Consider the following 12,220-nt stretch of genomic DNA (forward strand, 5'->3'; position numbering starts at 1 on the left):
TATGTAGATAGAGGGATAGAGAGGGAGAGAAAGAGAGAGAAATACAGTAGGTAGGTAGGGAGAGGGAGAGAGTAGGTAGGTAGGTAGATAGAGAGACAGACAGACAGACAGACAGACAGAGAGAAATAGAGTAGGTAGGTAGAGAGAGAGAGAGTATGGAAGTAGGTAGGTAGAGGGATAGAGAGAAATATAAAGAGAGAGAGAGAAAAATACAGTAGGTAGGCAGGTGTTTCTGCTGGCACAGCACTTGATCAATGTAATTCTCATCAATCAGTTAAAGAGCTTTCCGAAACGGGAAAAAAGGTTTTTACACTCTGCAAACCTCGCGAAAACGGGCTCGTTTTTTTAAAGGCATGAATAGCGGGGGGGGGCGGCTTGAAGAGTGCTCCTGGGGGGTGGGGGTGGGGCAAAAACAAGCAAAAAATGGCCTTTTTCATGAAAACGACCCCTTTTTTTTTCCAAAAAATTGCATGCCTAGTCTTATGGAGGCTTATAGATTGCTGCTGGGGGCTTGGGGGGGGGCAAAAAACATCCAGTTTTTCGCTCATTCCTCCCTAGCACTCAGGAGCTCTTTGAAAGCCTCCATAAGGGTATGCATGTTCATTTTGGTGAAGGGGAGGGGCTTCAGGAGGCAAAAAATGATGTATTCGGTGTATAAAACTGTAGGACCCAGATTTTCAGCCTCTTTTTTGAGGGAAAAAGGTGCGTCTTAGACTCCGAAAAATACGGTAAATCGTTAGCTTTCTGTTCAGAAATCTATGGATCATCTGATAATTTTGTTCCCAATAAAATGTTTCAAGTTACAGAACTCATTTTACATTCTTCTAAAAATAAATGCAATCTCATTTCTGTCCCCCTGCTTCTTTTCTAATACTCACTGCATTTTTGTCAATTAGCATGAGTTCCCCTAGCTCAAGAGGCTGGAGCATATACTACGGTACCATTACAGTTCTATCATAGAAGGTATGGGAGAATACCTCAAGTGCAAATAAGAAAACATTCAATGTTATAAAAGCCCTGTTGTTTTTTTAATTTGAATAAAGGATGCTAGTGCCCATCCTCTTCCCAACCTCTTCTTTCTTTGAACAGTTATGCGGAGGGAAGCTGTATTGAAAGCTTTGAGATTTCATCTGCAAACTTGCAAGCAAAGTTCCAATCAGATATGGTAAAGAGAGAACACCAATTTTGATAAGTTCATTCCCTTTTTTTTTTAGAAATTCACATAATATTCAGGTTAGGTTAGAAACATTTAGCTCCAGTACACACATATGCAAATCAGATCTGAATGTGCAGATATTTGATGTCTGTACTATATTCATTTCATACAATTGTATTTTAATACTTACTATTTTTTTTTCTTGAGGATTAGCTCCTGCAGCTCGTTCTCTTTGAGCCGGGACAGGTGTTTTAGGCTGTGACCACCCTGTTGGACTTGTATTGTTGGGGCTTCCCGACATAGCTGGTGGTGAGGCTTCAAATATTTAAAGAAAAAAGTAATAGATTCTAACAATACAGGATTCCTTCATAAGTAAAGATTGTAGACAAGAACTAGCATGAGACCTGCATATATGCCACATTGTATAAAGGCTAAATAGCACATGACTGCAACATTTTAGCCTTTCCCATCTATGCAGGTAATCCTCACTTAATGGCTGCCCTGTTTAGCAACATTCACAGTTGTGACAGTGCTCAAAATTACTACCAATCCTCGTACGTATGATCACTGCAGCGTCCCACAGTCATCTGACCACCATTTCTGCATTTCACTGCCAGCTTCTGACAAGCAGACTTAATGACTGCAGGGAAAAGTGATGTTAGTCGGCCACAGCCACATGATGTCTCGCTTAACTACTGTGTCACTTAGTGACGGAGCTGCCAGTCCCAAATGGGGTTGTTAAGCAAGGACTATCTGTATACACTGCAAAATACAGCAGTTTCTCTTCAGAACATTCTGCCTGACCTGAGTATTCTAGATCAGTGGTTCTCAACCTGTGGATCGGGACCCCTTTGGGGGTCGAATGACCCTTTCACAGGGGTCGCCTAAGACCATCGGAAAACACATATTTTTGAAAAATACGGAAAACGTAAAATAATTTTATGGTTGGGGGGGTCGCCACAACATGAGGAATTGTATTAAAGGGTCGCGGCATTAGGAAGGTTGAGACCCAGTGTTCTAGATAGTTTGAGCTTTTCCAAACATCCTGTTTCAGGAACACTTTGAAACATTTCCTGTTTCCCAAGATAGACATTTGGAGAGGACTAAATCTGGAAAATTTGAAGTAGTCCATTCTGGCAGGAAAATGAAAAAGTTGTGGATTGCTTCATTTCACACTTTTAAGGAGTATCTAAATTACCATATTTTAATGAACGCACTCACCAGATTCACTGTGACTACGTATAGCATCCTGAAACAAAAGGGGAAAAAATACTGTCATTCTTTCAACAATAACTACTGTGAGAAACAGAACAGAGTAGCCAATGTCTCTGTAAGAGAACCTGACTCAGCAGCTTTGATTTTAGACTTCAAAACATCAGCCAAGACATATGGTGAGAAGGGATATTGGCAATTCAAAGCACAAGGAACCCTAACTGCACTTATGCAGCAATTCTGACATGCTTAGCATTCAAAATGAGGCCCAAATGATTTATTTGCAGTTTATACAGGAATGTCAAAATTGTTATCCCCATTTTTGTGCACTGCTTATTTTAATAAGTTGTTTACAGGCAATCAAAAAATAAATAAACCAAGAAAAGAAGAAATAATGCATAGGACGGTTTTAATATTTCAAATTCATTTTCCCATAAAATGGTTTTTTTCCTAGTGTCCAAAGCAGATACTTTGCTGGAAACATAACAACAAACTGGATCTGTAAAAAAAAGAAGTTCAGATGCCCTCCAGCATAGCACTACTGCAGCTGAGCTGGTTTCTTTCTCTTCCTTTACGTTACGCATGCTAGTCTACGTAAACATGCACAACTGTGATCAAACACACATTTGTACTGCTCCTCATCTGTCCAATACCGTCCAAATTAATATTTGAATAACTGACGGAAAGACGTACATGCCCAAATACTCCAGAAAAGAATACCCAAGGTCAAAATGTGGGCAAAATAATGGCTTGAAGATGATGAATTTGTTTGTCTCAGTAAATTGGCTTCAAACCACTCAGAATTTTTTTTGAAAGATAAGTGGGTGCATAAATGAATGCAATCCATAAAACAGAAATGGTGAAGGTTCAAATAATTTTCTAATAAAGCTATGAAAAAGTTGAATGGAATCCTGTGTGAGAATTACATAATCTATTCAGTTATAAAACAACATAGGTTCAGTTATAAAAAAAGACAACTGGGAACAATTTCAGGTCCTAAGCATTGTGTGTAAAACCAGCTTACGTATTGTTTTCATTCTACTTTTTCAAGGCATAAAACCTGTGTTCCAGATAATCAGCAGAGCTTCTGAAACAGTTCTTGCACATGTGCAAAGGGAAAAGAGCACGTGTGCACCCAAGGTTCACTAAATCAGTGTTTTTCAACCTTGGCGACTTTAAGTCCTGTAGACTTCAACTCCCAGAATCCCCCAGCCAGCATAGCTGGCTGGGGAATTCTGGGAGTTGAAGTCTACAGGACTTAAAGTCGCCAAGGTTGAAAAACACTGCACTAAATGATGCCTTAGATCCCTGTCAGAACTGAAATCAACTACTGCATGTTCTTGTAGATTTATGTAGAACACAGGTTGCTTTCTGATATATATATTTTTAAATCCATTCTATTTCCAGCGAGACATAGAACCAAGGTCCCAAATTGCTAATGGTAAAAATAAATGGCTGTATTTCAGCCATTTTGAAATTATGTCTTACTAATTTGAAAAGCACTTTCACTTCAGTTATGTATTGTGTGTTCTCTTTTAAAAGAAAAAATATGCTGAAATCTTAATTTATATAAACCGAACTATGCAGGTTCCCATTCAACTGCTTAGTGAGAATCCATACTGATTCCTCAGTAAAAAAGATGACTATTTCTGGCTCTATTTTTGTATATGTATTTAACCAGCAATTGGAAAATATAAGGGGATGACACTGAAATGAAAAAGTTCAGGCTAAGTGGCTATGGGATCTTATTACTGCAATTGAAATTCTACTAAATAAAAAACAGCCCTGATTTTTGTATTAGGGTCAAGCAAACATGCCACACCAGTACTTCAATATGAAGTTTCAGTTAATTCACTCTAATCTGGTCAGCTGTTTTAGCAATTTTGTTAAATGAACCAAGCAAAGGCATCCAGATAATACCTACTCTTCCCCTTAAACAGAATCGTCTGCACCAGGACCTGGGAGAAGCATTCAGGCTGTTATTCTAGTTCAAAGCAATGAGAAATAAGAAAAGAACAGAAGGAGTAGTAAAAAAAACAGTTTCCAGCTGCTAAAGATGAAAGAAGTATAGAACAGACTTTTGGGGGGGGAGAGAGAGTTAATATAGTAGCTAAGCATAGGTTACAATATCTAAGAAGTGCAAGAATTTTAAAACTGATGCAATCGCCTCACAAAATTAGCCAAGCAGACCTTCCATAGACCATGAAAGTTCTCAAAATTATTTTCTTGGAGAAATTGGAGAGTAGTAAGATTCCGCTATAAGCCAAACTTGCATGCAAAACGGACCAATGAAAAAGAATTCAAGTATGTTGTGACTAAACAAAACACTTAACTGTATAAAACCCAATAATGCAAAATCAAGTAGAATTAAACTAATCAATTACATTTCAATTCTCAAAAATGCCCCCCCCAACTTCATTCAATGAAAAATCAGGGGGGGGGGGGAATCAAAAGTATCACAGACAGACTCCAAGGAAAAATCATGCTCCCATTTTGTTCATCTCAATACTTTAGGAAGCACTTCATTGCTGGTTTCAGCATTTCTAGATGTGAGAACACAACCTACTTATCTGTTCCGGAAAAGGCAGATCAATGCAATGTACATGAATACAAAGAAAAACCCAACACATTCATGCAAATAGGTCAAGGAACTCAAAATTCTAACATTGCCATGTCTCTAAAAACTTTAAATTTGGTCGCTACTACCTGGGGACATTTTTTTATAGAAAAGGCAAATAGCTTTTCCAGAATGAAAATTTGAACAGCAGTATTATGCAAGAAAATTTTATTATAACAAGTCAATGGATATGTTTCATAATCTCTTCCAATGCATTTTAACATTCACATACTTGAAACTTCACCAATATTAACAATATTCCCAAAATCTACATTGGCCACATAATACCCTGCTATTTGATATCTGCATTGGGAAAATAAAATCAGTATTAATTTTTTAAAGCTTTTTAGTACAGTAAGTAAACATTAAATCTAAAATCTTTTGGATCTCAAGCAAACAAACATTTAACAATCTGTGATTAATTTTATTCATGGCAGGCCTTATAATAAGGCAGACTGAACAAACTGCTTTAGATAAAATAAACTGATTCCAAAATATTAAAATACAAGACATTACCATATTTTTCGAAGTATAAGAAAAAAAAGAGTGAAAATCTGGGTATGTCTTATACATTGAATACAGCACTTTTGGCCTCCCGAAACCCTGCCCCATGCATCCTGTTTTTCACAGAAATGGATGTGCAGAGGGCTTGAGAGGCCTACAAAGTGCTCCGAGGGCTGGGAAGAGCAAAAACCAGCCAAAAGCCGGCCTATTTTTTGCAAAAAAACAAGGAATCAGAGGGTTTGGGACGCCTGTAGGGCTGGGAAGGGCAAAAATGAGTGAAAACGGGCCCATTTTTCACACAAACAGGGGTGTTTTTGCCCTCCCAATCCCCCAGGAGCATTCTGCAAGCCTTTCAAACTCTCTGCACACCCCATTTTTTGCAAAAAAACGGGCCCATTTTCGTGAAAAAATAGGCTCCTAGGGGCCGTGGAGGGCAAAATCTTTTTTAAAAAATTTACCTTTTCAAAATCTTGGTGTGTCTTATACTCCAGTGCGAGTATAGTCCGAAAAATACGGTATCTATTTATTATTCTATTTTTATTCTCAGAAGATGTATTTCCAGATTATTTGTTCAAATGCTACATTGAAAAGAATAATGTAGCAGCCTTTTTATCTTCGAGAGCATAAATAGCATATTGTTGTGGGTCCTGTGATACAAAAGTTGTTCTTTCTTCTACTCAATCAGCTATTGTAAGTACAGTTGTAGTACAATCATAGTTATAAAGTTCAAAATTGGCTCCACTGTTCATTAGTTAGCAGAGATAATAGCACTGAAAAGCTTGATATATTACTAGATTTAACATACATGGCAGCAATAACTTGTTCTTTGATCCTCTAATAGCATAGGCAATTGATAACTTATGTAGGATGTTGCCTAAGAAATGTTTGAGAAAAGGGTTTTTCTTAGGCTGGGCAACAGTAAATGAACAGCATATAACATAGCTTAATGATTTAGAAAATCAGAAAAAATACATCTGAATGAAACTAAGAGTTATTAAATAGACATACAGTTAGATATTGTAAAATACCAATTAAGTAATAGGAGTAAGAATACCTCAATTATCCGGTTATCCACAGGCATAGTAGTACTGACCATGTGGACATTTGGGGTAGAGGTGGATCTCTGCCTTTGAGAAAGGGAACATTCAGGAGGAGGATTTGTCCCACTGAATGTGAAGACATGAGGTGTAGAATATCTATGCTGAGAACTAAGGAGAGAAAACAAAATTATAGATGTATGCTTTTAGATGAAGAACTTAGCATTAATTTGTGAAAATCTATAGAACCTATTTAAGAATAACAAGTTCTCTAGAAATAAAAAGTTATTTTGGAAATGATCACAACTATGATTTTCCCCTTAATCCACCTTGGTTTTTTACACCCAATTCCCATAACATTCAGATTAGAGAATCAATTTTAAACGATGGCTTTGAATAAGGACCATGTCCCTAAACTGTAGATTTATTCTCAACTATGGAGTATAACTCCAGGTAGTTCTCGCCTAACATTTAATTATTTATTCATGACTGCCTTTCCAATTACTTCCCCATCATCTTTTCCTGCCTCCCCCTTTGCTCTTCATCCAGGCCATATGTGGGGGAGCACTGTGGCAAAGTCCCACATGCCAGGGGTGAGAACTATGAGTGGCGGACAAGGGGCGGGGCAGTGGTGTGCACTAGGGAGCTTGGGCAGATATGCATTGTGCATCACTACTAGCTGGGGCCTTCTTTCCAAGGACACAAAAAAGGCCTGGCTCTGGTGGCACGAAAGAAGGGCATAGCTGGTAGTGACATGCAGTGTGCTGGGTATGGCAGAGGGTGGGGCAATGTGGCAGATAGTCCGGCACACAAAAGGGCAGAGTTAGGTGAGTGAGGTGGATAAGTGGAAGCACTTATTGCTTTATATTGAGAGGCAAAGGAATTACTTCTTAACTTATGATGACTGTGCAAAGCTACACTGCTTTGCTGGGCAGCCTGAAGTGGTACTGAAAAAATTAATCAATTTGAGATGAAGTATTCTTTCAAAAAAACCATTTTACACACATGAATTTTGCCCAGAAATTCATAATACTGCTATCTTGTGAAAAACAGTAACAATTTAATATAACTTAAAGGGCCGCTTACTTAACAGGCATCCGAGAGACAGATTCACGTATTCGCCGAGTCATCAAAGGAGGTGCTGAGATACCACTATCACCAATATTTGAATGTGGAAATAATCTAAAATTAAAGCATCCAAAGAAAAAATTACTGAATTCAAGTGATCTTAACTTTTCAACTAGGGCAGTTACGTTTTTTTTCCAAAAAGAAAAATCATCTTAGGAAAAATCATAATCAATTGACACAGTATTTAAGTTTAAAAATTCATTCACATGACACGCTATGTCATAACTAGAAGGTATTATATAAACCATGGTTAAGCAAAGTATGATTTAACACAATAAACTAAGAATTCTTTTACTGATACAATATTTTCTCATTTTTTCTTGATAGCATTGTATCTTAGGTAAGGGAATAAGAATTGTTATGTTCCGTTTCTCATTTATCTTGAGAACCAGTTTTTATAAACAATTAAAACAATTAGAACCAGTTTTTATAAACAATTAAAACAATCAAATCATTTGAACAGTAATATAGACAAAATGCTTCAGTTTAGAAGTACAGAGGTGTGTACTTTTTATTACCAGAATGTTGTTATGTTATCTCACATGCACCGATCTTCTTGCTTTTATATATTTATCTTGATTGCCTCAATCTTCAACTGTTTCATGCTTCGCATCCCTTTCTCTCCCTTTTTGTCTTAACTTTCTGTCTAGCCTTGTTTATAAGGAAATACCCTGCTAAGCCTTTATTTGCTTTAATAGAAAGTAACAGCACATATATGTAAGTTGTAGACTGTAGATGTGCATCTTCATGGATTGTTACTATATAGCAGTGAAGGGGCTTGCATATCTGAGTAATACAATGAGCTATGCTATTAGAATATTCACTCCCAAAAGGGTTTCAAGACAGGCAAATCATAAAAAAGGGAATTAGGCTAAATGCAATCTATTGAGAAAGAAACTGTTCTAGTGCCCGGATAAGAAAACCACATGGACATTCACAACCAGAAAATATCAATATGATACTGAAAAGGCAAGCCACTCTTATTAGATCACTAATAAACTCCTGGAGAAGAGGATACTGCAAGTACATCAGTATTTATTGTGTGGTCCGGTTAAAGCCAAAAGGATGTGGCCAGAGGCAAAAGAAAAAGTTTAGTGCTAAAAAGATATGCGTGCCCTTGGTATGTGGAATGTCACAACCCTGAACCAAGGCAAACTTGATATTATCAGAGCAATGGTAACAAGACTGAACACTGAATTCTGGGAATCCTCACATTAAAATTTACTAGAATAATACTCTATACAATCAAATATTCTACTGCATGATCCAAATCTATGCTCCAGCCACAGGTGCAGAGGTAGCAAACATTCTATGTCAACACAAAACCAAAAAGAGACGTCACATTCATTAAAAATGACGGGAATGCCGAAATTGAAAGTAATACAGTGTCTGGAATAATGGGGAAATTTAGCCTCAAACAAAGGGGAGCAATAGAGTTCTACCCAAGAAAAAACATGAATGTTTTTACCAATATTTTCATTCCCACAATCTAAAATACTATCAGACAAACTATAAGACCTCAGTATCTCAGAGTAATATCCTATTATGATTATGGGATGAAAAATAGGCTTAAGAAATTCAATTGATAAAAAGAATGCTTGAAGAATAGTGAGGTGAAATTTGTGACGTGATTACAGATCAAACAGACAAAACTACCCCAAAATGCAGAGGCAATAGTTATTTGACACATTTAAAATAGCAGAACGTAGAAAACAAGAGAAAATTCTACCTAACGAAATGCTGAGTTACAGAGAACAGCACAAAGAGATAAAGGTTACATTTAATAAATAGTGATCCCCAAATGGAGGATAAAAATGGAAAAGACAAAAGATTTGAGTAACAAAATTATCAAAATGAAGGAAAACTTTTAAACAAAGAGGGGCATAATAAAATAAAAATAAAAAAAGGGTAAAGATCTACTGGAAAAAGAAAATATAAAGAAAAAATAGTCCAAACATATGGAAAAACTATAGAAAATATCCAAAAATAAAAGATACAAAAGTTTGATTACTGAATTGGAGCCAGACATTATGGAAAGTGAATTTAAATGGGTTTTAGAAAATAATAACAATTAAGCTGCAGAAATGGGTAAAATAACAGTCAAAATTAGTAAAAATTTGAAAAAAAAAGATGCAGTAAAGAGCTATAGATGAAGTTAACCGGTTATCAAAAGCACAGCAATAACCAAAGATTGAGAAATGCCTGTTTATCTTCCAATTTTGAAAAAAGAACAATCTATAGAATTTCACACTACAATACTGAACAATTGCACATATCTCACATGCCAATAGGATAATGATTTTACAATCCAGATTTCAACAAGAGAGAGAACATGAACTGCCAGATGAACATGCTGGATTCAGGAAAAAAGGCATCCAGGATCATATTGCTAAGATCTGATGGATAAGTTTAAAAAAGCAAGAGAATTCCAAAAAGTTACTTATATTTTCTCTATTAATTATACAAAGACAATACAATAATACAATACAATACAATAGTAGAGTTGGAAGGGACCTTGGAGGTCTTCTAGTCCAACCCCCTGCCTAGGCAGGAAACCCTATACAGTTTCAGACAAATAGCTATCCAACATCTTCTTAAAGACTTCCAGTGTTGGGGCATTCACAACTTCTGGAGGCAAGCTGTTCCACTGATTAATTGCCCTGTCAGAAAATTTCTCCTCAGTTCTAAGTTGCTTCTCTCCTTGATTAGTTTCCACCCATTGCTTCTTGTTCTACCCTCAGTTGCCTTGGAAAATAGTTTGACTCCCTCTTCTTTGTGGCTTTTTTGGAATCTACTAAAGACTTTTGTGTGTCTTTAGTAGATTCCAACTAATTATAAACAGCCCTTCTCCAACTCATTTATCTTTTGAAGTATTTTTATGATGACCAAGAAACTACAGTACAAGTAAAATATGGAGTAAAATAAAGCTGTTTGCTACTTGAAAGAAAGAAGATAGACCTAAACCAAATGTTAAAGTACAGAGATATCAAATTGGCCACAAAGGTACATACAAAGGTACAAACCAAGGCCTTGACTTTCCCAGTGGTAAAATATTACCCTGAAAGCTGGACCACCAGAAAGATGGAATGAAGAAATGCTTCTCTACTATAGTTGCTAGAGAAAATTGTTTAGGTTACCTAAACAGTGCAAGATGAATTAAAACCATATTATTTATTGAGAGCACAAATAATGAAGCTAAAGCTTAAATACTTTGTATACAGAATGAGGAAATCTCTAGCGGAGACCTGAGACCTATGGAAAAAAAGACAAGTTGGGGGAAAGGTATCAGGTCAATAGATTGCACTTAAAATGGTCTGCGCAATGGTTTACACAACAGTAAAAAAGGGGGGGGGGGCGAGGAATTACATTTTTTCCATGAAGATTGTTCTGTGCATGTGCAGAACAGAAAACCAAGATGGTGGCGCCACCGAGGATAGTACGGTCACATGTCTGCTGGAGTTACTACCTATTCGCCCGAACCGGACCAGACCAGTAGGAACCCATCTCTGACTATAACTGATGACATAAACATGAGCTTATGAGAACTCAAAGAAAGAGTTACTGACAGCTAATAATGGTGAAATGATAGCACCAAGTTGGAAGTGACTGGAAAAAGGAGTACGCAAGATTTTGGATGCAAAAAACTTTGAATTTGAGGCACTCCCATTTTGAGTCCAAAACAGTTACTTTGAAACATGCTATTTTGGGTTCAAAGAGGAAATATTATCAAAATTATTGAAACAACACATAATGAATGCAGAATAGCCATTCTGTATGCAAAGCAAGTCATTCTGATTTTAAATGCTTTTGCAGATTCCTTGCAGAAATGTGTAAGTTGTCATTCTATCACAAGAATTACATTAACTTTAATAGAGATTTTTAGTATAATGTCAGAACTAGTACAAGAAATAAACTAGCAAAGAAAAGAGTGCAAAATTACCAAAGACAAAGGACTAGTAGACCTGCTTACTCACTGCTTCTTTAATTATTGTTTATTGAGCAAATTACATTTGGCTTAGCTAAAATATGGAATTTATTTATTTATTTATTTATTTATTTATTTATTATTAGCGTTTATATACCGCCCCCTCTCCCGAAAGGGACTCGGGGCGGTGTACAGTCCGTACCAAAATACAACAGATTAAAACGTAGAAATAACTATATAAATACATGTATAAGAAATCCATATATATCACAATTTCTAAACCACCATGGATTCACCACACCAAAATCAAATAAAACACGATGGCCGAATCAGACTATAAAAGTAATTACAATAAAAAGTTGTTTTTAGATTCTATATAAGTACTTCGCTTTGCATCTTTGAGCAACACAACCCACTATAAATTTAGCTGTAAAGTTGCAGCAGTGAGTGAAATGACAAAGATTCTAAACAAACAGGAGGGACAGCTAATTTTACAAATACTTTTCCCCATTCCTGATATTACCTGTTGAAACAAGCACCAGAATTAAAAACAAAAGAAAAACAAACAACTGAGCGCTTTAGGGAAACTGCACTGGCAACAAACACAGACCAAAGCCTAGCTCCTGCCAGGTGTACTAAGG

At 36.6% G+C, this 12,220-nt stretch overlaps 1 protein-coding gene across 1 annotated transcript in view; it reads right to left on the bottom strand.

Annotated features, from left to right (window-relative positions):
• The window catches only part of RAF1 (Raf-1 proto-oncogene, serine/threonine kinase), a 59,390-nt gene that overhangs the window by 16,161 nt on the left and 31,009 nt on the right, over positions 1-12,220 (bottom strand). Inside the window, exons 7-10 of the mRNA XM_081937034.1 lie at positions 7,613-7,708; positions 6,544-6,697; positions 2,378-2,405; positions 1,347-1,471 (exon numbers count right to left, since the gene is read on the bottom strand). Coding sequence (XP_081793160.1) covers positions 1,347-1,471; positions 2,378-2,405; positions 6,544-6,697; positions 7,613-7,708 — 403 coding nt within the window. The remainder of the gene's footprint in view (positions 1-1,346; positions 1,472-2,377; positions 2,406-6,543; positions 6,698-7,612; positions 7,709-12,220) is intronic.

This window comes from Natrix helvetica (assembly GCF_964273705.1).
Source record: "Natrix helvetica genome assembly, chromosome: 1".
Taxonomy (NCBI): domain Eukaryota; kingdom Metazoa; phylum Chordata; class Lepidosauria; order Squamata; family Natricidae; genus Natrix; species Natrix helvetica.